Raw genomic sequence first — 27,419 nt, 5'->3', positions numbered from 1 at the left:
GTCAATCTTCATTAAGAGCGTATATAAGGCAGCATCCATGCCTCTGCGCCCAGCGGTCTTTTTCCGAAATCCCTCCTCCTTCCCATCTTCTACTTCACTGCTCTCTTTCTTCCTCTGTGGCTGTGCAGTTTCATTGCAGGGGGGTTGAACTGGGGGCCTCAGCCCTGCCTCAGGTTCGCTCTCTCTAAAGGTTCAGAGCTCCCTCCGAGGACCGCAAGCCAAGTTTATTTACCATAAATTATTAAGACTGAATGAGCAGGCGAACTAGTGAAGTGTGATTAGGATATAATCACTAACGATGTTCTCTGGCATAAATACTGTTGTTGAGTCACAATGTCCCATTGCTTTTACCCAAGATCTCGTGTCATAAAGTCTGACGAAAAGACAAATAAAAAAACACTACAATTGTACAGTGAGTTCCAGTCTATTTATTTCTTGATTTCCCCGAAAGATTTAAACACTTTGGCTCTATTAAAGCATAACTATCTCGACCATCTCGATCTAAAACTTGAACTTTGCCTCAACCGATGATATTGTGTTCCGGGTGAGTTTGTCTGCTTGGCAGACAAATGGAGGAAAGCTTCAGGCAAACTGTTTGAATACATCAATCATTTTTGCAATAATATTTCTTGATAAATCACATTTCAGACAATAATGGAAAGTATTTGAATAGAAAATAAGATACAATGTTTTGTTTAGAGTAAGCTGAACCACAGAATTTAGGTAATGTTACTTTCCTTTTCTTTCACATGATGTCCTTACAAGCAAGTTTTACCATGAGCAACTTACTGATATGTCCTCATTTGCCCGATAAAAACCTCCTAATTTTAGTAAAAGTTGAGTGTTCTTCCTCTGCTGATGTGTAGCTTTTATTGCCACACGTTTTGCAACTTGCATGCAAATTAAAGCTATGAAAATTTTTTTGAAGCAATGACAGACGTATTTAATCTAAACAGACGTTTCTGGCTACATGATGTCTAAGAAATATACAAATTACCTATTTCAAAGTCCTGCTTATTGCAAGACAATGATTAGTAAATATCTAGCTATCTGCTAGTTGGAGTAAATAATATTTTCTCAACCAGACCGCATCTGATTCTTTGTTTCCTATCAGTGAATCTGTGTCTGACTGTGTCTGTATTTTATCACTTCCAAATGAGATTTCTGTTTTTTCACTATATTTGTAATTGACTGGAGCAGGTGCGTTGTGAGTCTAATGGGTTGTTTATTTGATTTCACTGAAGCATAGAAACCAACAGGCTTCCCTTTTTGCTGACAGTATGAATTTCTTAGCAACAGTTTTAAAGATTCAATGTGAAGAACAGTCCCTTACCTATTAGATAAACACAGAAGTCCTTTTATCTGTTACAAAGTTGGTTGCTCTGTTGAAATCAATCCGAATATAATTTGGCAATAAAATTGGCCACTTATTTGCCAGCTAAATACCGTTTTGTTATGCAAAGTGTTTTAGTAATTCATCAGGGAAGTGCAGTGTGAAGTATGCAGCACATTTGTTTGTCTGATGCGTGCACCATTAATTGTGTATTTAGGTTGTGGAGAGGATGAGCTCAGGTTGAGAGCAAACAACCTGTGAAATAATTTGTATAGTGATGTTTGCATGGTAGGCCATTAAGGGAATGTACAGGGTTAGACACAAATGAAGCTACACCGACACCATCTGTGGCATGCTACCGATTACCACAGAACATAGTTTCGACAAGCACTTACTTCTTGCTCCAACAGACTTCCATTATAAGTGATTTTCTGTACACATTTTTCTTTTTCTGTGCAAGCCACAGATTTACTTTGCTACTGCAAATCGGTGGATAGTGGTATTAGGAGAGAGATATGCCCATTTTAGATAGCGTTTTATTGGATAAAGCTTTGTATGTGCCTCTATTTACAAGATGAGTCATTATTATTTTTGGTCTGTTTATGTGGATAAGTATTTTTCATTATTAAGCTTTCAGAAAATACTGTTGTACACAAGCCGAATAGACCAGTTTTATTTATTTAGTGGTATTTTGGGGATATTTAAGGATAAAGGTTACCATTGTGTTCTACATAAAAATATAGGTTAAACAACAACAAACAAGTTTAGAATGGCATGACTGTATACATACTGAGAAAAGTTTCATTTTTAGGTGTATATTTTTTATTCAAACCTTAAAGGGGCAATACGTAAATTTTTGTTACTTTTTGGGCTGCAACAACTAATCAAGTATTCAATAATAAAAATAGTGTTTAACAAATGTCATTATCGATTAGTTTGGTCTGTGATGTCACATGCCCACTGCACCATTGCAACAACCCAAGCTGCGGTTATAAAGTCAGGTCCATCTACTGCAACAAAAACGTCAAAAATCGCATACTGTGACACATGAAGTACCTACTCATCGACCATTAAATGGGACATTTCACAAGACTTTTTTAAGATGTAAAATAAATCTTTGGTGTGCCCAGAGTATGCATGTGAAGTTTTAGCTCAAAATACCATCTAGGTAATGTATTATGTTATGCATAATGTTTAGCATGTTAAAATTGCCATTTTGTAGTGTTTTTGGGTGTGTACTTTTAAATGTGAATGAGCTGATCTCCGCAATAAATGGCAGTGCCGTGGTTGGATAGTGCAGGTTAAGGGGCAGTATTATCCCCCTTTCTGACATCACAAGGGGAGCCAAATGTCAATGACCTATTTTTACACATGCTTGCAGAGAACGGTTTACCAAAACTAAGTTCCTGGGTTGTTCTTTTATATATTTTCTAGGTTGATAAAAGCAATGGGGACCACAATCATAGCACTTAAACATGGAAAAGTCAGATTTTCATTATATGTCCCCTTGAAAACAGTACATTCTATATAGAATAAATATGAATAGTATAAATAAAAATCGTCCGTACTACATCCCCGCCATGTGACCTGAGTTGTCATTAAAGATCGACCGTTACCGATTTTTGTTTCATTAGCCTTAGCCGATGACCGATACAGGCTGCCGATTTTCTTGAGTTGATATTTGGAGCCGATACTGCTTTTGCTCACTCAATTTACATTATAAAAATGACACAATGATGCCAAATGTTACAAGTCTCAATTTAACAAAGTAACATTTATTGAACTTAAAAAAAAACTATATTTGACAAATAGTAAAAACAGGTGAGGATGCTATGGAACCATGAACTGCACTCTCCACAATGACGAGGAACTATCAGCAAAGGATATTGATTTCTAGCACTTTACTACTACAAATATATAGAGAGATGAGAAATAAAAACTCGCATTGTGCAGCTATGATCAGCTGTTAGGCCGAGCTTTCGATGTTGTCATGGAAAGCTTGGTTGTTTTTAGTCACATGACCTGCAATCGCTTGCGGCTGTCTGTAAATAATGCCGGAAAAAATTGGCAAACACAGCAGCCACATATCGCCCGATGCTGATACACATAAAACTCGCAAATATCGGCCCAATATATCAGGCGGACGATACATCGGTCTATCGCTAGTTGTCATAACAAGAAGTGAGTAGCTACTTTAAATGACGTTAAACAAGTGCAATTTAATCACAAGGGACAGCAGTTTTCTATATTTATTTGCATTTTAAAGAGCCTCATAACTGCTTTGCGACTGTCCTTTTTTTCGTTGGCTGACTCCTCTCTCGTAGCCTGGCTCTGCCCTCCTACGTGCTTCCGCTTAATTTTCATTTCGCTTCAGCAGTATGTCTGGGATTGCTCTATAGAGTTTCGTTTTCTCCTGCAAAAATCTGCAGGACCAATCAGCGAACAGATGGGGGTGGCTAAGAACGATGACGTTGAGGTCGTGCGTCAGTTTGACTTGTACTTCAGTAATGGCAGCCGAGAAAGACGTGAGAAAAGCTTTTCGGTCCGTTGTTGCAAAACTGCCGAATATACAGAAGTTAAAGCCGGAGCAAGAACCAGGTTTGCTAAGTTTTGTTTGTCTGATTATTCTGACTTGGTGTTTCCGGATGGCTTCGGTGCATGATATACGTCACAACCACAAGTTAGCGATTGGCTTTGGCAGATCCTGAGTGACTCTGGGCAGATCCAATAGTTTTAAACTTCAACAGAGGACCCTCCTTAACGGAAGTAACGCTTTGCAATGGAGCCTGGCCAGACTCTCTGTACAAATGAAATGAATGTACGAGAGTCTGGTTGGACCAGGCTACCTATCTCGGGGACTCACGGGAGAGTAAAGCCCAACGAATGCACACTAGAAAATCTTGCCAAACTTAGTAGGTTATCCGGGTCCGCTTACTGTTTTTCAAATATTATGAATTCGGACTTATTTCTTGTCTCGCCTACTGATTTTCGCCTACTTTATAGTATTTCGGATACGCCTCTGCACAGCTTGCACTGTTGTGATGGGACAGAGGGCATGTGACTTATGACATATGACATTCATTGAACACTATTTTCAATTATACCACGGTGCTGTTGAATGCTTTATTCGGATTGGTTGAGAAATGTTTCACGGGTATGCATTATTTTTCAATAACCGCACACAAGACATGTCAAGTGTCTTTAAATAACCACCAGAGCCATGTCTGTGGTTACCGTATTATAAGCAAAATAATTGTCTACGGGCCGTTGAATTATTAAAAAATAATGCACTCCCAAGGTTGGTAACTCTGTTGTGCAGTTACATGGCAGGTGTGCATTGTTTTCAAATATTTCAAAACTAATCAAATTCACAACTAATCAAACAACGAATTGAAAATTCCTTACATATCCTATTAGTTGTTGCATTCCTAGTTATTTAACATAATTATTTTTATGTGGACTGCAGTAAAATGACGCCAAACTGACATTTTCTGTGAATTCGTAACCCACAGCTCAAAATCATTGTTATAAGCTTACTGTTGTGGTGTAATGTAATGGAACAGTTTTGATCATTGATTTTTTTACTTATTTACTTAGATTTTTGTTTATTTACAACCAAAAAAGTTACAGATTGCAGCTTTAATGTGTTACTACACATACGACATATTAATGTTTTTTTGTATTATCTCAAATATTGGAAATTCTACTTACTGTTAATTGCTTTATATCATTTTGTTGAAGAGACAGAGTCTGTTATGGGCATGAAATGATTCATTACTGCTTGTATTCACACATCATTTAGCAAGTGATTTAGGATTTGTATATGCTAATTAAAAGCCTTATAGCTCCTGCTAGTTCAACTGAAGTGAGAGAGAGACTGAAGGGATTAATTGGATGTAAGCCATACGATTTATGGAAGTAGAACTGAGAGAGATTTCGCTGCATCTCATTGTGTGATTGGTCTTGGTGTTTTTTCCGTTGTCAGTGTTCGGTTTCCCTGTGACCTCTCGCATGGCAGTGAAGTGAACATCTGCTCTGGGTTGAATCTCATGCATTTTTTCTTGAAGAGAAAGTGCTATGCCCCGCTGTGAATTAACCTGATTTTTTCAGTCATGCAACTATATATTGACTGCGGTCCTGAATTGTCACCAGTTTCATCATAGACCTGTCATTATAACTTCATAATTCTGTCACAGACAACCTCAAAGTGAGCTACAGTATGAAGCCTTGATTTTCATGGTCACAGCAAAATATATGTAATTTCTATACTCCGTCAGTGCTAATAAAGCATTTTTATGCTTGCTAAAAACCTCAGAAAATTGTTGTGTTCACCTACTGTAGTGATGGATAAATGTTAGCAAAATAACCAGCGGGAAGTGCTAGTTTACAGCATCAGGGTCCATTGTGAAAGACTTTTAGGTTAGATGATGGAACTGTAAAATCTGAATAAAAGCAGAAAACCGTTCCTGATAAGCTCTGAATCATGTCCATCATATATGTATTTTGTTTGTATTTTTGTTATGTATCTGTAAAGCCTGGAGTATAGTATGTTTTATACGTGTACGCAAACGTACACGCACAGTCGTATAGTTTATTTGACTACACAGATGTTTGACACATGCGCATTGCGACAAAATGCAATGCATCTCCTGGGCTACATACTACAATCTCCTGTAGGCGCATGCACAACCTACACATACAATGTACACAGGATTTGAAAAATCTGGCGTTGTATGTACAGTACGCGCGCACACTTCTAATGACGAAAATTGCACCATGCGCACTGTACACGGATCATTGTGTATGCGTAAAAACGGGACTATACTTTGGCCTTAAAGGGCAACTATGGCCCTATTCATGATTTTACATTTCCTTTGGTGTGTAAGTGTGTATTAGTACATGTTAACGTATGCAAAAAGTACATACCCCAAAGTAAACGATGACGCGAGTTATCATCTCCAACGTAAATCTCTTTTCTTGGACTACAACAAACACACGGATTGTAGGCAACAGTTTACTTCCTTGGCCTGTTGACGTAGACAAGAGCGACATTATCATAATTCATAATTACAGCCTGTAATTTAACTCCTGTCAGCATTGCATTGTGACTGAATCTTTCAAACATGGTAATGAGTGTCAGAGGTATTCAGGCCAATCACAACGTACAGATTAGCTGGCCAGTCAAGGACAGTTTTGTACAAAATCTTTGAAGAAAGGGAAATCTGATGCTACAAAAATGTATGGTATGTGAAAAATAACGTGTTTTTTAACCATAAACCACGCAAAAACATTGTAATTTACCAAATACTCAAATAACGTTGTTTTTAGCAATGAAATAGGTGCACTTTAACATTTCCTCGTGATCACAAACATTCGTCTTTGGGTTAATAAAGTCATGTCAGCATTACCAACTAGGTCTATGTAGAAAATACTTTCTGTGGAAGTTTCTGTATGCATTTGCATGTTTCGAGTAGCATCTCAGGTCATCAGATGGTGATGAGTTAGTGGATTTTTAAGACCTCAGAAAGAGGAAATATCAAAATCCATAAACTTGCGTATCCCATGTCATGTTTTCAAAACATCCTAGTCTAAAATGGAGCCACGCAATGGGTGTGAGGTGCTTTAGAGGAACATAAGTTACAAGAGATGAAAGACGTATGGTATTTTCGTCTAAGGACCTGCACAGGAAGAGATTCATGGTGTTTTTTGAGGTGTCCGCCCTTAGACTTCCTGGGAGTGACCGTCTGGGTGCGGTCCAAATACAGTTGTCTCCTAGCCAAAGTCTATTTTGCTCCTGGAGACGCCCACCGTCTCCTTTAGAATGCACTCATTTCACCATTTCCTCTCCAGGGGAAAACAGGAAGAAGTAAGGGAATGAAGCTGAGATGAACAAATCTTTTATTCCTGCTGTGACAGTCATTTTGCATGACTACAATTATCACATGACTTTAAAGGGTCAATGCACAGTTTCTTTTGATCACAGCAGGATAATATTCATTTGTAGAGGCAATGCAGTGTGGCCGATTTGCACTTAACACTTGAACTCATACTGAACTCTATTTGTTCCAAGAGAAACCATGCCTGACCTCATCTGTGCTGTTGCACTGAGATATTATTACACAGTTTATTTTATGGATGAAGACTCTGGGGATGGATGATAAATCTATGGATATGCAAATGGTTATGTTTGTGGCAAGCTGGGGCAATAGAGTATTGATTTATATTGACTTTTAGGAATATTTTATTTGACTGTAGGCAAATAAAGTCTATCTGCCCGACATGTAAAAAACACAGTCACTGGAATTAATGAATTTGAAAACATGCAACATGGTCAGGTTACTGTTTATACAGTTGACAAGACGGGGTTCAGTACAGATAAACCTATAGTTCTTTATTGAAATCATTAATAATACATATGAAATGTATTGTGTTTTGCCTTTACATTCCTAATTTTTAGATGCTGCAGTTGGCTTGTCAGCGTATTAAATTAGGATGTAAATTCTGGGCCAGCAGAGCAGTTTTAACGTCTTACGGGATTTCCCCTTCTCCATTTATTCATTTTTTTCTGGCTCTGAGTTTTCATTTTATGAGTAATCAATATTTAGACTGAGTGTTATCTGATTATGCTATAATAGGAAGTTGAGAGAATGAATGAACACTGTGAAGCAGTACACGTATGAGCGAAAAGCCAAGTGCAACAACAAATGTGATAATCTGCATCCATCATATAATTCACTGTTGAACAATTTCAACATTGCAGATATGTTGATTGTTTCCATGAAAATTAATTTCAGCCCTGCCACAAAAGCAACAGCAGGATCGTCTCCTAAAGTTGATTAAAGGGACACTCCACTTTTTTTAAATAAAAAATGCTCATTTTTCAGCTCCCCTTGAGTTAAACATTTGATTTTTACCGTTTTGGAATCCATTCAGCCGATTTCTGGGTCTGGCGGTACCACTTTTAGCATAGCTTAGCATAATCCATTGAATTTGATTAGACCATTAGCATCGTGCTCAAAAATAGCGAAAGAGTTTCAATATTTTCCTATTTAAAACTTGACTCTTCTGTAGTTACATCGTGTACTAAGACTGACAGAAAATTAAAAGTTGTGATTTTCTAGGCCGATATGGGTAGGAACTATACTCTCATTCTGGCGTAATAATCAAGGACTTTGCTGCCATAACATGGCTGCAGCACGCGCAATGATATTACACAGCACCCGAAAATAGTCCCCTTGGTAACTTTTAATAGCAGGGGACTATTTTTGGGCACTGCATTGCAAAGTCCTTGATTATTACACCGGAATAAGAGTATAGTTCCTACCTATATCGGCCTTTTAATGTTCTGTCAGTCTTTGTACACAATGGAACTAAAGGAAAAATATGGAAACTTTGGTTATTTTTGAGCGCGATGCTAATGGTCTAATCAGATTCAATGGATTATGCTAAGCTATGCTAAAAGTGTTACCGCCAGACGCGGAGATCGGCTGAATTGATTCCAAAACGGTAAAAATCAAATGTTTAACTCTAGAGAAGCTGGAAAATTAGCATGTTTTAAAAAAAAAGTGGAGTGTCCCTTTAAAGGACGAGTTTGGTATTTTACACTTAAAGCCCTGTTTTCAGATTGTTTTGGATGAAATAGAACGGTTTTGACTGAAATTTCGACATATGAGGCTGCTCTGAGAATTTTCCGGGTATTTGTTGTTTCACCTCCAACCTCTACAATGGGTGTGTAGGTGCACTGGAACAATCCTTCCTCAAATGCATTAAACTTTCTTTTACAAAGACGTGAAACTCACCGAGTGGTCAGGGGTGTTCACTGATATGCCCACACAAAAATTGCTGCAAACGATGCTTTCCAACAGCTGTTTTAGCATTCATTGTAAACTTGTGGACCTATTTTTCCAAACGCCTCACACCCGTATATTCTTCCATTGAGAGCTTGGATTATAGACACTCCAGTCCAGGTGGTGCGATAATCCACCTTTGCCAATTGCAAGAATACAAACAAGGTCCCTGGCGCGGTGTAATACCGTACCTCACAGCACATCTAATACAAGTCAATGGAGTTGGCAAAAACTATGATGAAACCTGTTGGAATGCGTATTTTCAGCGATCTTTGTGTGAGCATATCAGTGAACACCCCTGACCACTCCGTAAGTTTTACGTCTTTGTAAACGAAAGTTTAATGCATTTAATGAAGGATTGTTCCATTGCACCTATACACCCATTGTAGAGGTGGGAGGTGAAACAACAAACACCCGAAAATTCTCGGGGCAGCCGCATATGTGGAAATTTTCAAAAACGTTCTATTTCATCATAAACAACCTGAAAACAGGACTTTAAGTTTATAATACCAAACTTGTCCTTTAAATTGGGGGATCAGGGCACCACCAGTGCAGAGCTTGTTCAGGAATGGCAGCAAGCAGGTGTGAGTGCATGAGACGAAGACTTGTAGGATGGCCTGGTGTCAAGAAGGGCAGCAAAAAAGCCACTTCTCTCCAGGAAAAAACATCAGGGACAGAGTGATAATCTGCTAAGGTACAGAGCATTTGTGTCAAAATTGCATTTTAATTATGCTGTCCTTGAATGCAGCTGCCTATGTAGACAATAGACACTATCTTTTGAAACACAGCCAACAGTACGCTTTTTACAGATACAGTCTTTTTACAGTAACCTGAAGATAAAACCTTTCTTAGAGGGCGCAGTGTTGACAGCTTATCGATCAGCCTGGAGTCTTCCGTTAAAGTATCAGCCCGTATCTGAACCCCCATACCATCACCTTAATGATCCTACCTACAGTAACTAATGATCCAGGTATAAAGCAGCCAGGTAAAGACCATCCTTTCTGTGGATTCAATCCAGTGCATGCTGCGTTTGTTTGTGTAACCACCAGCGTCTTTAGCTAGACAGATTGTTGCCCTCACTTTTTATGCAACCACAATCCATAGAAACAGATCACAGGGTGTCTTTACAGGTTTTTTGTGTTACCTGTGCAAGAGGGGAAAAGGCTTATCTCCCCTGTACCAGACCAGCACCAGAAAGAAAGGGCCATAAATATGTCAAGCATCTCCTGTTTAGTTGCTCCATTCGCTGTTTTCTATCAGTACTTCTCAGCTGGTTTACTCATGGTCTATAGGACTTTATTGTCTATAATGATGATCTAAAGGCAGTGTGATCTTTAGTATAGTAATGTGTGCTTATTAATACAGTTTTTTTTTTATAACTGCAATGTTTTCCCTTGCAGTTCTTCTTTGAATTAAAGCCAAAGATTATATGGTAGGCTAGACTTTATAATTGACATAGTTACATTCTCCATTAAGAAGTGCTCTAGTATATATTTGTATTAGGCAGTGCTGAAGAAAATAATGTATAGAACTGGTGCTTTTGATGTATAGAGCTCACACAATAGTCATACAGTATGTGTGTGCATGCATTAGACAGCCCTATCTGCAGCTGGAGATGCTCTGGTTTGTCTTTGGCATTGACTGCAGCCTGCTATTGTTCCACACCGAGAGGTTTGCAAATGCAGACACAAATCTATTGATTTGACAGAATCTTAAACCATTGTTGTATCCATTTTTTATTATTTTAGCTGAACAATAACCCAAATGAAATGGAAAAACCTGCATCGTTCGTAAACATTTATTTTTGGAATAAAAAACAGTACACAGCATCATTTGCAGGGGAACTATTAGTTTCCCTTTCTAAATGTTTTTTTTTTCTAAAAAAAGTTGGCAATATCCATTATACACAGTTCATAAAAAATGCATATTTTTTGGGCAAATTTCTGCTGCGCCGTATTAGACATACATGACCGAGAATCAGACTTCATTTTCTTATTAAATCTTCTAAGTTCACATCATTCATTTTTAAAATGGCATTTAAAGCTGTGCACAGTACTGTGCTGTGCTTTACCCTTTATGTTGGTTATTTGCATAACTCAAAATGCTTTGCGAGGTGTTAACATGGTCTTTATTCCCGACGGCTTTATATTTTCAGATATAGCTCTATCTCTATCTATTTCATTATTCAAAAAGATGAATCATAAATGGTTGCCATTTGCTTTTTGACATTACGTAGATTTTGCTGCAAAGGGGATGTCGGCATGCACATGATCGTCTGATGTTGTTTGTTTAAGTCACGGCGTTGTGACATTGTTAGTTTAAACCGGTGGTGGATAAAACATGCTCATTAATGATGTGTTTGTCTCTTTGTTCATGCCCTCGCCTCATCAAAAGAAGCATCAACACGACTGACTAAAATACAAACTAAAAACACATTAGGACCAGGGATTAAAGTAAAGCAGCACAATATTCTGCCTACAGGCTGTGGCTTGTTAGCAAATGAGAGAAACTCATTTACTGGAGCTAAACACACAGGGATAATGTGACAATTCATTTTAAGGGATTTAGTATATTGTATATTCAGTATATGTTTGAAGGCTTTATGGCTTTGTGGTTTAGTTTAGGAAATAAATATATACTGTATTTTCTGAAAAGTCCAACCTGAATATTAATTGCACCAGGTCAAGGAAAAACACAGGGTGCATTTGTATATGCAAGTCGCAGAAGTTGAAATGTAAACACACAGATTGGAGTGATTTTTTTTAAATATGGCAACCAAATTTAACACTCATTATTGGCGTCATTACCGGAAGCTAGTTGTTTTTGTTTGTAAAGTTTTAAACATTGTTATTTTTCTTACAAAATCACATCGATTACCAGCAGAAAGTCTTTATTAACCCCTTGAAGCCGTGTGGATTATTTTTTTGAGGGATGGATGCATTTTTTTTTTGCCTTCAAAGTCAGAAGTTGTTCCCTGGCCCCTACTACATTTATAAATCTTGCAGAGCAAGGAAATTTTTTAAAATAACTCAAATTGTTTTCGTCTGAAAGATGATGGACATGTGTATCTCTGATGGCTTGTGGGAGAGTAAATCATGGGGTCATTCTAATTTTTCACTGAACTATCCCTTCAAGGTTGGTTCAAAATATCTACAATGCAAATACATTACCTTAGATGTGCATGTTTTGTGTTCAGCAGTCTGATGTTAAAGGCAAATTGGAAATGCCCTGATATTCAATTCAGACAATATTACCTATATGGGCTGGTCATGCTAGACTCACTTTTTCTCTTAGCTCTCTATAAACTTGTTTGTGAATTTAGGTATAAGTTTATGCATTTGCCAGACTATTTTATTCAGAGAACATTTAAGTGCATTCCATATACAGTACATTTATCTATTAGTATACATGTTCCAGTGGCGGTCCTGGCTAGATTTACGCCCTGGGCGAACCATCCCTTGACCGGCCCAGAAAAAAAAGAATTACCCCCAAACCCCGCCACCAACATGTATTATTTTATTATATATAATCTTAAAGACAAAAAGGTAACAAGAACAGAGAAAAACATGTAATACAGTATAAACACCCACTCATGCACACACACACACATGCGCGCACACAGACACACATCTGTGAAATCCTGCAAGGATCATGTGGCTGAGGAGGTAGGTTTGCATTTTAAAACATTTAAAAATAGATGCATTTGTTTAAAGCAAAGCATTTATTTATTTACCAGTCTACAGGTGAAGGAGCTCTTTACGCCTTCTAACGTCTCATAATTGGTCCTCATTTCTGTCCAAGAGACTCAATAATAATCTTTTACATTCAATCCTTTAATCTTTCATATTTAAAAGCATTTTTGTGCTGCTGCGCATTCATGTATGTGATAAGCAAACCTGCGTGTTGTGTTTATAGGCGCATATTAGTAACGCTCACATTAAATAACAAAAACACTATTGCGCCATGACCAGGGTTTAGTTGGTCAATGGCGTAGTCTATTTTAGTTGCCTCAAAATAGCAACGCGCCAACAATGCGCCTGAACACACCACGTTTTCAGACCAGAACGCCCATGGGCGCAAATGCATTTGCTATTTAAACAACTTGGCGCTAAACACTTGCGTCGCGCATTGCGCTGCATTGCGCCGGGTATAAGATAGAGCCCATAAGGGTTAAATCAATCAATCAATCAATGTTTATTCATAAAGCACATTTAGAAACCGCCGAAGCAGACCAAAGTACTGTACAAAGCATAAAAAGTTAACACCAATAAAAACATCCATAAAAATAAAGAAAATTCAAAAATAAAAACCAATCACAAGATCAGGGAATATTAAAGGCCATAGAAAATAAGAAAGTTTTAAGTTTAGTTTTAAAAACTGAGATATAGGGTGCAGCCCAGATATCGGGGGGTTGTTCCACAGTTTCGGGCCAGCAATGGTAAACGAGCAATCCCCTCGGTTTAGGAACAGTGAGTAACCCTAGATCACAGGATCTTAAAGATCTAGTAGTGAAGTATATGGTGTCAGTAGATCAGTTAAGTATTGGAGAGCATAAAAGTTAAGAGCTTTGTAAACAAACAGTAAAACTTTCAAATCAATCCTGTATTTGACAGGAAGGCAGTGTAGAGATAATAAAATGTGCGTAACATAGTCATACTAGCGCTTTTCTTTGGGCACTCTAGCAGCAGCATCCTAATAGACCTCTAGGAGTATAAAAAGGAAAAGAACAATGGATTAGACTGTCTACACCAGTTACTGTTTAATGTATTAATGTGAACTCCAATACGGTCATTGTTTATTTCAAGTAAACATTTGTTTCTTTAAGAGAACTTCAATAAGTCTCATTATCCGACATTCCTTTGGAAATAAGAACAAGCTGTTATACCATTGGTGGTAGTGTTTAGCTCGATCAGCCTTGACAGGAGCACTTGAATATCAGATGCAGACAGAGTTTGCCTTGGCTGCTCCTGCCTCTTACTCATTTAGATTCACTTGCAGAAAACCAAGCCTAATGATTGAAATTAGTTTAGTCCGCCCTTGAGCTGCTGTACTGCTTCACATATGGGACATGAGGAAATGGCCGCTCAGAAATCAATCCCTACTAACAGTAAAATATGGACATATTTTAAGCAACTGGAGTAGTTGCAGCATTTTACCAGGGGAAGTCCTTATCATGCAGACACAGCCGTGAAGATTAGAGCAAAATTATAAAAACTGGTTTAACTCAAACTCTTAGTCACAGCCTAGGATTTTTGAAGCTGCCTCATTATTCCAAGTGCTTTGTCTTGTCAAAGTAGGCACTGCCCACGAGACCAGTGCTATGCTGCTGTGCTGCCTATCATGTGTTCGGTTTGATGTTGAACCCAATAAATGTGCCAGTGAAGTTCATTGATACACTGTACTGTAGATCTACCGGGCTGCTGACTAATTCATTTTCCAATTAATTTACATTTATGCATTTGGCAGACACTTTTTTTCAAAAGCCATTTTCAAGTTACATTTATCATGATGTGTTTCCTGTGGTAAGAATATGCTAAATCTTTTAATATTTTTCATATTTAGGATAGGACAGCACAATTCTGACAAAAAATGTTTTCATAATTATACAAATTTACATAATTAAATGTTATAATTGGACATTTCATCACAATAGACCTTAATTAGCTGCTGCAATGTTGATTCCAAAACGAGGCTGTGAGGGATAGAAGTTCAATGTGCACTTTAAAACATAGACAGTAAAAGAAATGGACACAGCGACCCCATTGGATTCAACAGAGACAAGTGAAGTCAATTAGAAGCACGCACTTCCTGGGTGTCGAGCGTACTGCGCAGACTCAAACTGAGCTCAATGACGTGGATGTCACGTGAGCAACCTGTCTGACAATTGTAAGTCTTCTAATAGCCGTGCCACGGGAAATCTGAATCACCTACTGAATCTTGCAGAGACGGCGAGCGTGAACAGGAGCACATTTTGGTTAGTATTCTGATTAATAATCTCCCTTGACTTTATGCCTTCACGTCCACCCGATTGCTTCATAGTCAGTAAAAGATTGCCTGTGAGCTTCCCTCCCAGTCCATACGGTAATTTCTCTACTGTGCGACAGAAAGTCGCAGGTTATGATGCAATCGTTAGCCTATTTTTACAAAAACTGCTTCTACTGGGACATAACGTAAGATACAAGGTAATGGAGCCTTTTATACATTTTCGTGTTTCTTTAGAAATAATTAATGGACAAATGGAGTCTTTAAACGCCTCAGATGTAAAGTTCGCTGTCAAAGTGACGCCAAAATGAATGGGAGTCAATGGGATGCTAACAGCAGATGGGTGTTCGCTAAGCAATGGCGGCGTCCAGGGAAGCTTCAATAAAATATGAAACCCTGCCCCCCTGCTTTAAACATGATGGGCCCTATTTGAACGATCTAAGCGCATGGCACAAGTGCACTTAGGGCGTGTCCGAATCCACTTTTGCTTGTTTAACAATGGTTTGTGTGCCTGGCGCACAGTTTGAAAGGGTTGTTCTTAATCTCGTAATGAGTAATAGGTGTTTCTTGGGCGTAACGTGCAATAAACCGATCTCCCATCCCCTTTAAAAGCCAGTTGCACTTGCGCAATGTCGATTCCCTGTTAGGTGGTGGAATTAGCGGAGGAAGAAGACCACTGGTTTAAGATTGCATTGTTTTTTGTATTGAAATTGTTATCTTTTGTATTAAAACATTTGGTTCATTTTAAAAGTAATTTTCTTTCAGTCATGGAAGTAAAAATAGCAGGCTTTTAAGTGCTGTAAATGTATGTTTAGCCTACATGGCCACTGTAATCTGAAAGAATAATTTAACAATATGCAAGAAAATGTTTGTACTCTAAAAATACTTTATTTTTAACAAACAGGAGATAAAGAATTTACAAGCGTGTGGAGGAGAGTTAAAACGCTTCAGCACTCGGATAGCGCAGAGTGTTTTGTAGTGCATTTTGAGTGCATTACTTAAAAAAAGGTTCTCATCTCACTATATCCAGAGGTACAAAGTCATCATATACAATACATTTGTGGGGTAGCAATTAAAAAAAACATTTAGAAATAAATGCAATATTTGCATTTGTTTTAGGCAAAACATTCAATTACTTACCAGGCTACAGGTGAAACGTCTCATAATCAGTCCTCATTTATGTCCAAGAGACACAATAATAATCTTTTACATTGTAATCCTTTAATTTTTCGTATTTAAAAATGTTTGTGTTCTGCTGTGTGTGTAATATTCAAAGTGCACAAGCATTATCATCCTATTTATAGATGCATATTACGCGCTCTTTAAATAACAAAAAAAATATTGCTTTGAATGACAGCAAATGATCTAGTCAATTTTAGAACAATCCAAACTCACTAACGTTAGAACGAGTTTACGTTAAACAAATTCCAGTATGCTCTTGTGAATTAAGCAGAAATCTTTCTTGAGAGGTACGTATACAATTGTGTGTATAAAAAGGAAAAACTAGTATTAGTGAATTGTTCTAAAAAAACAAGAAACAAAAAACCCACGAGGAGAGAACTAAACACTAACTGGACTAGACTATACTATATAACACTTAACAAAAACACATGACTAAACTAGACTTATCTTAACAGGAATATACAGGAGCAAAACACAGGAACTCTACAGGTGAACACAATAACAAGCAGACACTGGAAATACATGGTTTAGTATACACAATACAAACCACGCATTCCCCACACAAACATTGTACAGTCAGAACCCTGCCATACTGGACTAAATATTAAAACAAGACAAGGTTTCGGCAGATCCTGACAGTACCCTCCCTCAAGGGACGCCACCTGGCATCCCTCAAGGAGAGACACAAGACAAGACAGACTGCATACTAGACAAATACCAAGAAAACATTAACAAAACAATTACAAACATTAACAGAGGCAAACAGGCAATGACAATAAATGGATTGGGGTGGGACAATAAAAATAACAAGGGAGGGGGGAGGGGTAATAACAAAGTTCATAGGGGGTGGTCCAGGTTGGGTGGGATACGAGTCTTGGGTCCACATGGTGTAGCTTAGGACTTGGTCCGTGTAGGCTGGGAAAGTTTGACAGAGTTCTTGGGAGGAGCAACAAAGGGTGGCAGGACAGAATGGAACAGGGCAGGGTTTAAGGGGTGAGGGGGATACGAAATTGGGAAAGGTGAGGATGAGCCGAGACAGGGGAGGCTGCGGCTGGCTGGAGCGCCGAGACAGAGGAGGCTGCGGCTGGCTGGTGCGCCGAGGCAGGGGAGGCTGCGGATGGCTGGAGCGAAGAGACAGGGGAGGCAGTGGCTGGCTGGAGTGCCGAGACAGGGGAGGCTGTGGCTGGCTCTGCCCTTCTGGCGCAAAGCAAATAACACATGAGCCTGGTGGGCTCTTCTGAAAGACAGGTTAGAGTCCATATCGTCTGCTGGGTTCTATAGTGCTACGTTCGTTCTGTCAAGAATTTTCAAGTGAACGAACCCAAGCGCAGACACAGATAGAAAAAACACATTTTTATTAAACAACAAGAAACAAAAACCCCAGAAAGGGGCAAACAACAAGAAAACTAAACACTAACAGGACTAGACTATACTATATAACACTAAACAAACACACAGGACTAAACTAGACTTATCTTAACGGGAATATACAGGAGCAAAAACAGGAACTCTACATGACAGGAACAAAGCAAAACGAACGTAGACAGAACACGGAGCATAAGGACTTTTAATAGGGAAAACTAACAAGGACAACAGGTGAACACAATAACAAGCAAGGGAGCGGGTAAAAAGTAACGAGACACGGGAAATACGTGGTTTAGTATACACAATACAAACCACGCATTTCCCACACAAAACATTGTACTGTCAGAACCCTGCCATACTGGACTAAATATTAAAACAAGACAAGGTTTCGGCAGGATCCTGACAGAAATTAGTAATTAGCCAACAGGCTAATAGCCAAAATTGATTTTGGTACACAAATTTATTTAAAAATCTAATCAAATGTCTCTTGTAATTTTAACAAAGCCCTTTTTTTAGGGATGCACCGATACCGATACTGGTATCGGGTATCGGCCTCGATACCACATTTTCTAAAGTACTCGTACTCGTTAAAAGTCCCCCGATACCTGGAATCGATACCACGATCTGAGAAATGTCTATGTTTGAGCGGCGTGTAAGGGGTTAATGCCTCGTGTTGTCCAAAGAGGCAGAGTTTACAACAAACTGGAAAACTAGTCCTTTGTTTTTTTGTTAAATTATATGACTAAAGCTGTTACCTGTAAATTTAAATCATGTTTTTTTATTAAAGCAACACCAAAAAGTTTTTTTTACCTTAAAATAACGCTTCCAAAACAGTTTCAGTCGTTCATCCACTCTAAACAGGGTGAACAGCACTTTCACATTCGCTTTGAAGCCCTCTATCGGCCAAAACCGCACTAAAGAAGTTTCCAAACGTCGGGTAGTGGTCCTGTAGTCCGAGTGAATACTACAAAAACTTGCTTTAGCCAGCTATGCCTCAGTATTTATGACAGTGGGTAATGGACAATTACGCTTCTAACCTGTAGGGGGAGCAAAGAGCCAAAACTCTTTGGTGTTGCTTTACAGTAAGTACTCGGTATCGGTATCGGCAAGTACTAAAATGCAAGTACTCGTACTCGTATTCCAAAAAAGTGGTATCGGTGCATCCCTACCTTTTTTTAAATTTTTTGTCTTTTGGAAATTTAAGAACTAATATTTTTATGTTATTTTTGTCTATTTTCACAGGCTTAAAGTTTTGCTGAGACTTTGTTGCGATTATCTTGCAGTACGTCATGCTTCATGTTCAATTTAATCTGTCTGCTGATTTACGGCTTAATTGGCTTTCTTAACTTTCCTGATAATGAGATTATATGCTTCACAGAACATCATGTCCCTTTTGGTCCCCATATCTCTAATGCAAAACTTGTTGGGCTTATTAATAGCTCTGTAGCGGCATTGATGAATCTGAATATTGGAACCAGCAAAGACTGCTGATAACTGTTTACTCTTTAGAAGACATAAAATTGATGTAAGCCGTTTTTTTATTGTAAAAATATTGAAATTAAACTAACTATGTTTACTGGCTACAGGGCTTTTTATGGTGGCCCATGATTTTTCATGCTGGTCTATAGTTAGTGCAATGGCGTTTTAACAGGTATACAAGTATTTACGAAGCTCATCGGCCAGCTTTGTGTTCATGTTGTTCAAAGCCCAGTGAAGTCCTGCTGATTAAGCTACTTAAAAAAACATTCGCATACCATTGTCCCAAACTAAGGAAGTGTAAACAGAACACATGCTGGTTATTTATTTTCAAAAATCACATTTTTATCTTGACCAGCTTTTTCTTCAGTGGTGTTCTGACCTTCCCCCAGGTACTATGAATGACCTTCAATCCACCAGGAGCCTGCAGTGTATCTGTCATTTTTTTAATAATGCATTTGTGGCTGATTGATTAAATAACCTCCAGTAAAATCAGTCTATGTCTTTCAAAAAATGGAAGTGGTATAGGGGTTATTAATTTTTTCTGATAAGAAATTAATAGGAAAATGTCCACAGATGAATTTGTGCACAGTAAGATTGATAATGTGTATTGGAAAGCCAATAATATCAGTTTTGATATCACAGACTGCCTGTCTATTAGTGCCAGAAAATGTAGTTTTGTTTGCTTTGATAGTTTCAAGTAGTGGTCGCATTTCCCAGTACACAGGTGGTAAGATGCAAGGATTTGAAGCATGTTTGACTCTTTCCCTATCAGACAAATGTCAATAAAAAATGAAAACATTTCAAAGAACAAGTTATTACATTTTGATTAAAGATTAAAAGACAAACAGTTTTGATGTTTGGAAAAACATGCACCGATCAAGAGCATCGGCACAGCTTTGAGAGTACGGACCATTACAACTTCATAAAGATTCAGAAGATCGAAATCTGATCCCTGTGACAAATACTTGCATGCAGGTGTGTGCGAACACATTGCACTTTGATCCTTGGGAGTCACTGAACTTATTTCCAGCACCGTTTAATATCTGCAGCTAAATGCGATTTGATGTGTATCCTGAAATGGAAGATGACTGGAATGAGATTGGTTTCGGTGCTCTCTCTCTCCTGGTTTGCACCTCAACTTTAAATGAGTTAGTCAAAAATGTTTCTCAGATTCAGGCCACTGAGCCGTTTCTCATTTTAGGAATATAATTAAAGCCATTATTTCACCTTTTGTCAAAACTGTGCTTTCATTTAAATATATTAAAACACCTTACTGCTCTCTCCGTCATTGGTAACGTGATCTTTCACCTTTCTTAAGAAGCTAGCGTGAAGCTGAATGGCTTGAGAAGCTCATTTGAAGGCGGAAACGGAAAGTAAAAATTAATGGCCCTGAATTGGTTATGGCTGGTGGGTCTATGGGTCTTGTCATGAATGGTAATGCTCCTTAAAAGAAAAAAGTCATGATTTTATCTGAATAATCTCTTTTGTTAGCTTGTCACCCTTTGGGTGAAAGCACTGCATTTAGTAGGCTGTCTGAACAGATCTTTAATGGCATTTACTACACATATATCTTCATCGCAAAATATAACGTCTTATTGCTGATCATCTTGGAATACCGTTTGTCTTCAGTGAGTTCAGTTAAAACCGAACTGTTATGCATTAATGTCATATTTATACTCATTTTGAAGGTCATGCTTTGAGACTTTTAGAGTGATCTTTTGTCTTGTACTGTAGGTTGACCTTTTAGCATTCAAAACATAAACATCAGTCTACTAAGACATTCAGCTTATCTTTCTTGATCTGGATTTCGCATACAGTGGCCCCACAAAGTGTTTGGACCCCGCTAAATATATAAATATCATTGTATACTCTAAAAAATGCAGGGATGTTTATTTTATTTATTTTGAGGTCAAAAAGGGATGAGCACAGCCCCTTGTGTTGAAATTTAACTGGGTTGTTTTAACCCATTGTTGGTTCAAATGTAAACATTTTCTGGGTTAATTCAACCCAATGGCTGGTCTGTCCCATTTTAATCTAATTTTGTGACTGTGTTTAACTGGAAAAAATAAATCAATGTCAAATACATTTGGCTCGTATTGATAAGGTAGTAAAGACTGGCCAATCGGGGACATAGGACTTTTCAGATTGATGAGCTTTGTAACAAATCAGAGGGTTTTAGGAAGACAGGGATATATGAAGCAACAAAAATGTACAGTATGTGGAGAATAATGGCCTTCAAGGCTCCCCTACTGCCTACAACATTCTTTAAAGGCCCCTCAACTCTAGTATACCAAGTAAAATAAACTAGAGCTTGGCATAACTATAGATATATATTTGTTACAAAAATAACAAGATATCACTACGAAATATCTGGATATTTGTAGTTTTATCTTATTTTATGCTTGTTTTTAGTGATAGACCGATATATCGGCCGGCCTATATATATCGGGCCGTTTTTTGCGAGTTTTATGTGTATCGGCATTATTTACAGACAGAGTGCTGGAAGCCGCAAGCAATTGCAGGTCATGTGACTAAAAACAACCAACCTTTCCATGACAACATCAAAAGCTCGGCCTTACAGCTGATCATAGCTGGATAAAGCGGGTTTTTATTTCTCATCTCTATGGGGCGGTTTGTTAAATATATTTACTATTTGTTAAATATAGTTTTTTTAAGTTCAATAAATGTTACTTTTTTAAATTGAGACTTGTTACATTTGGCATCATCGTGTCATTTTTATGATGTCAATTGAGTAAGCAAAAGCAGTATCGGCTTCAAATATCGGCTCAAGCAAATTGGCAGCCGTTATCGGCATCGACACAAAAAATCCATATCGTCGATCCCTACTTGTTTTGTCTTATTTTGAAGTCCTTTTGAGACCCCCTAAGCCCCTTTTCCACCAAGGCAGGCTGAGTGCTGGTTCAGAACCAAATTTCAATTATTTCTTTTTTAACGCCAGGTTTTTAGGTAGCACCAAAACATTGCTGGTCTAGAAGTAAGAACCAATTGCGTATGGGCTGGGGGCAGGTTACTGTGACACAATACTAAGGGGTTGTGCACACCACATTTTTTAAACGCGGCTGAAAACGCCTGGAGGACATCAAATGGCAGCTGTTTTTTCAGCTGAGCGCCAGCTTTCTTCAGCCAACCGCTTTGGTAGCTGTGAAACTTGAGCTGTGAGCCGGTTGGTTGTTGTGATACTTGTCCTGCCCCTCCTTCACTGTGATTGGACGGCCGTGTGAAAACTGACATTGACGAGTTAAATCTCTTTCAACTCTTTCAAAAAAACGCTAGCTGCCGGCTTATTTGAAAAATGCAGAGCTTCCACTGGAAACAATTGACAACATGCGCCGGCCGCGGGCGTAAAAGCTTTGGTGTGCACGCCACCTAAGAGTGTAGCTGCATGCTAAGGCTAACATTCTTAGTTGTTTATATAAATTACTTGTTGGATTCACTGCGTTCAGATGCCAGTGTAGGTACGCAAGTCCTTGACTATTGATAATTATGCAGCATCCAACATCGTTGATGGTGTGTGTGTGTGTGTTTTCCGCTGCTGCGCTAACGTTACTGGGAAAGATGAGACGTATACAGTGACGTCAAACTTGGCTCTGTGGTGGCTCTCTAGCACATGGAAAGGCAAACCGATTCTTAAGGCTCGCCAGTCGAACCAACGCCAAACTAGCAAAAGCACTAGCTCTGAACTAGCACCTTGTTCTTGCTGGTGGGTTGAGAAGCTCCCTGGTTGAGAATCACTGCTATTGACACTTTCTGGTTGTTGCAATCTAACAATTTTCAACCCAGTGCTGGGTCAAAAAGGCACAAACTGATCCTGTTTGGTTTACAATTTTGACACACGCTTGGTTATTTCAACTAAAGATGCTTGGTTGTTTTTTAATCATCGTTGGGTCAGATACTGTAAAATTGGCCTGGCATCGTCTATTTTGTGCTCTCTCTCTATTTCTAATATAATCTGTTTCTTATTCTTCATATACCCCTCATGTAAGTGACTCACATATTAAGTGGAGAGAGGATCACTCAGCCAACTCTCTCTTTCTCTCTGCTTTTCACATTCACAACTTCTTTTGTTGTAAGTGATTTAAGATTTATGATGTTCAGTTCCACATCCTGTCAGTGTGATCCTGCATATATACTGATATCCTTGATATAAGCTCTGCATTTGACACCGTCTGCCATGAAATACTTATCTTTCACCTTTCTTATGTCAGCATCACTGGGTCTGCTCTCTCCTGGCTCATTTCCTACATCAGCAACAGAAATGATTACATACAGCATATAATAGCAGACTATGCATACAGTACTGTACTTGCGTATATTTGACCCCAAAGTATTTAATATATACTTTAACTAATGCTGGCTTTATGTGACCTCATGTAATGTATGTTCTGTTCAAATGTATTATGGAAATAACTACGTAAAGCAACCTTGAGCTGCGGATAGGCGCTATATAAATAAAACTTCTTCTTCCATTTCTTTCTCTGAGGACAATTCTTGATTGACAGACTGAAGTTCTGGCAAAGCATGCAAAAGTGTTTCATGCACTCAGATCAGTCTGAGAGCAAGGCTTTGACTCGGAGAAGAGTCGTGCTTCCCTGTTGTTCTGTGCTTTTTAGAAGCCACTTGACTCTTGCTCCCATCATCGAGCTATTGAGACAAATATGGCACAGCGCCAGCAGGACGATTTGGAAACTCAGTATCAAAAAATCAAGTGCAAAAATCTCAGTAAAAGCTGACATCGGATTAAATGAATTCCACCAATTGTATTGAACACTATATATGCCTCTACTGTTTAAGACTATATGTATATCTATATGGGCTTATATACAGTGAGGAAAATAGGTATTTGAACACCCTGCTATTTTGCAAGTTCTCCCACTTAGAAATCATGGAGGGGTCTGAAATTGTCATCACAGTGGTGCATGTCCACTGTGAGAGACATAATCTTAAAAAACTCCATTTGTTTAACTATTTATTTGTATGATACAGCTGCAAATAAGTATTTGAACACCTGTCTATCAGCTAGAATTCTGACCCTCAAAGACCTGTTAGTCTGCCTATAAAATGTCCACCTCCACTCCATTTATTATACTAAATTAGATGCCCCTGTTTGAGGTTGTTAGCTGCATAAAGACACCTGTCCACCCCATACAATCAGTTAGAATCCAACTACTAACATGGCCAAGACCAAAGAGCTGCCCAAAGACACTAGAGACAAAATTGTACACCTCCACAAGGCTGGAAAGGTCTACAGGGAAATTGCCAAGCAGCTTGGTGAAAAAAGGTCCACTGTTGGAGCAATCATTAGAAAATGGAAGAAGCTAAACATGCCTGTCAATCTCCCTTGGACTGGGGCTCCATGCAAGTTCTCACCTCGTAGGGTCTCAGTGATCCTAAGAAAGGTGGGAAATCAGCCCGGCACTACACGGGAGGAGCTGGTCCCCTGCTTAAACCAGCACATGTTCAGGCCCGTCTTAAGTTTGCCAATGACCATTTGGATGATCCAGATGAGTCATGGGAGAAAGTCATGTGGTCAGATGAGACCAAAATATAACTTTTTGGTCATAATTCCACTAAATGTGTTTGGAGGAAGAAGAATGATGAGTACCATCCCAAGAACACCATCCCTACTGTGAAGCATGGAGGTGGTAGCATCATGCTTTGGGGCTGTTTTTCTGCACATGGGACAGGGCGACTGCACTGTATTAAGGAGAGGATGACCGGGGCCATGTATTGCGAGATATTGGGGAACAACCTCCTTCCCTCAGTTAGAGCATTGAATAAGGGTCGAGGCTGGGTCTTCCAACATGACAATGACCTGGAGCACACAGCCAGGATAACCAAGGAGTGGCTCTGTAAGAAGCATATCAAGGTTCTGGCGTGGCCTAGCCAGTCTCCAGACCTAAACCCAATAGAGAATCTTTCGAGGGAGCTCAAACTCCATGTTGCTCAGCGACAGGCCAGAAACCTGACTGATCTAGAGAAGATCTGTGTGGAGGAGTGGGCCAAAATCCCTCATGCAGTGTGTGCAAACCTGGTCAAAAACTAGAGGAAACAAAGGCTACTGTTACAAATATTAGCATTGACTTTCTCAGGTGTTTAAATACTTATTTGCAGCTGTATCATACAAATAAATAGTTAAAAAATCATACATTGTGATTTCTGGATTTTTTTTTTTTTTTTATTATGTCTCTCACAGTGGACGAGGACAATTTCAGACCCCTATATGATTTCTAAGTGGGCGAACTTGCAAAAAAGCAGGGTGTTCAAATACTTATTTTCCTCACTGTACATGTACGTATTTATATATATTTTCATACTTATCTAATATGTATTTACACATTTGCAATTGGCTAATTTAGTATTGTGTACGTTTCGTGTTACATTTTCACATTTTCGGCTGCTAGAGGATTCACAGAGAATTTCATTGTATAGTGCAATAAAGTGTTTTCTGTAGGCTAAATATGATAATAAACTCTTTAATCTTGAAAATATAAAACAGGAGACAATGTGCTTTGCATGACAAGGAGGTGAAATTATCATGAATTATTAACTCTTTCACCGCCAGCGTTTTTAAAAAAAGTTGCCAGCCAGCGCCAGCGTTTTTCATTATTTTCACCAAAGTTTAATGCCTTCCAGAAAATGTTCTTCTTTAAATATATAAACATACAATATACCAAAGGAAAGAACAGACCCTCTGCTTTCAAACAAAAAAAAAACCGTTTCATCCTACCTTTAGTGGTTCTTTTGCAATCAGCTTTTGAATATGGGTAGGTTTTTGCAAAAACACCATATTTTGAGCAAAAAGCAGAGATAATTCCATTTTTATGACAAACTTTTCATAGAGATCCCATTCAGAGCGATCTTTAAAACAGACACGGACATGCAGCAGCTTGCCATAGAGCAATACTTCCGGTTTTAAAAAGTTGCGGAAGGGCGCCACCTGGTGGATAATAGCGGTATTGCGGAAAGACTCGTCATTGGCGGGGAAGCGTTTTCTCTTAATTGACGAGATATCTCGTCAATGGCGGGGAAAGAGTTAAACACAAAAAAATTATTTGTTGTGTTGGTGTCAAACTTGTTCATGTGCAAGAGGATCGACCCCTAAATAAGTTAATTTTTGTTCTTGAAAATACCGGGTTTAGTTCAATTTGGCAGTCAGTCCTTCTTAAAGTCTTTGATCCCTCTTACTTGTGTGTCATCTCACTCACCCTGTTCAACATCTACCGAACACTTCACAGCAAAAGTGCCGAATGACGTCACCTCATTGTCTGAGGAGGGATATGTTTTGATCCACAGAAATCCTGATTCTACATAGTACATACCGATAAATCTGTACAAGGATATACTTTTAAGTGGCTATAAAATATTAGTCGGCTTTGCACCAAATTTTCTTTCACAACAAAAGTGAAACTGACATATACTGCACAAATTGGCTGCACAGTCAATCTGTAGCAAACTCCATACGGAGTCAAGCATCATGCTCAGGGGTGCGATTCTGACTCTAGGACTAGATTGTAAACGTAGTAACTTTGGTCTTTCAGCACACGTCTACATAAGGTTAAATCTGTAACCACCTTCACAGTAATCTGACTCATGTTTCTCCAAAGGAAGATCTATAGTTATCCATTTTGGATTACATTTTATGGCACTTGGTAAATAAATTGTTTGGCCCTTTCACAACAATTCTAATCCTCTGTGATATTTTTCAGGTGGTGTCTCATCTGACTCTGTGTGCGCATCACAGGCACATCCTGAAAACTGCAGAATGAACAGAGCTTTTAATAGGAGAAAGGGTAAGATGTTACCTTGGCAATATTCCAATAATGTGTTTTGACTGATGGGGATGAGAGACCAGCAGGTGGGACAACATAGCTATACTGTACTGTTCACAGCGCTGGTTAAGCTAGTTAAAAAGTCTGTTTGCGACAGTCGTACATGTAACATCCAATACATAAAGTAATCCAAAAGTAAAAAGTATGTAAATACTTTTACCTCAAAAGGAAGATTAATAATGTTAATTCTGATATTTCTCAATACAACGGTTGTGTTTGTCCTTATTTTACTCAACTGTTTGAAACAACCTAGCAATTTAAAAGTAATGTGAACGTCACAGATCAGTATTCACACTGTAGGTGACATAGTTCCAGTTCGCGGTAAACCTCCTACTTCCACTAGAAGTTTGCCTTCCAGGCTAATCCTTTATTAATGACGAT

General features: G+C 38.6%; 1 protein-coding gene across 7 annotated transcripts in view; it reads left to right on the top strand.

Moving 5' to 3' along the window:
* The window catches only part of gulp1b (GULP PTB domain containing engulfment adaptor 1b), a 74,541-nt gene that overhangs the window by 5,155 nt on the left and 41,967 nt on the right, over window positions 1-27,419 (top strand). For 6 of the 7 annotated variants that reach the window (XM_073815362.1, XM_065240220.1, XM_065240217.1 and 3 more), the window contains exon 2: window positions 26,916-26,999. The exons of the other annotated variant lie outside the window; for it this stretch is intronic. In XM_073815362.1, coding sequence (XP_073671463.1) covers window positions 26,916-26,999 — 84 coding nt within the window. The remainder of the gene's footprint in view (window positions 1-26,915; window positions 27,000-27,419) is intronic. 7 annotated transcript variants of the gene reach the window in all.

Source organism: Paramisgurnus dabryanus, chromosome 7 (assembly GCF_030506205.2).
Source record: "Paramisgurnus dabryanus chromosome 7, PD_genome_1.1, whole genome shotgun sequence".
Classification (NCBI taxonomy): domain Eukaryota; kingdom Metazoa; phylum Chordata; class Actinopteri; order Cypriniformes; family Cobitidae; genus Paramisgurnus; species Paramisgurnus dabryanus.
This window is presented reverse-complemented; position numbering and strand designations above follow the sequence as displayed.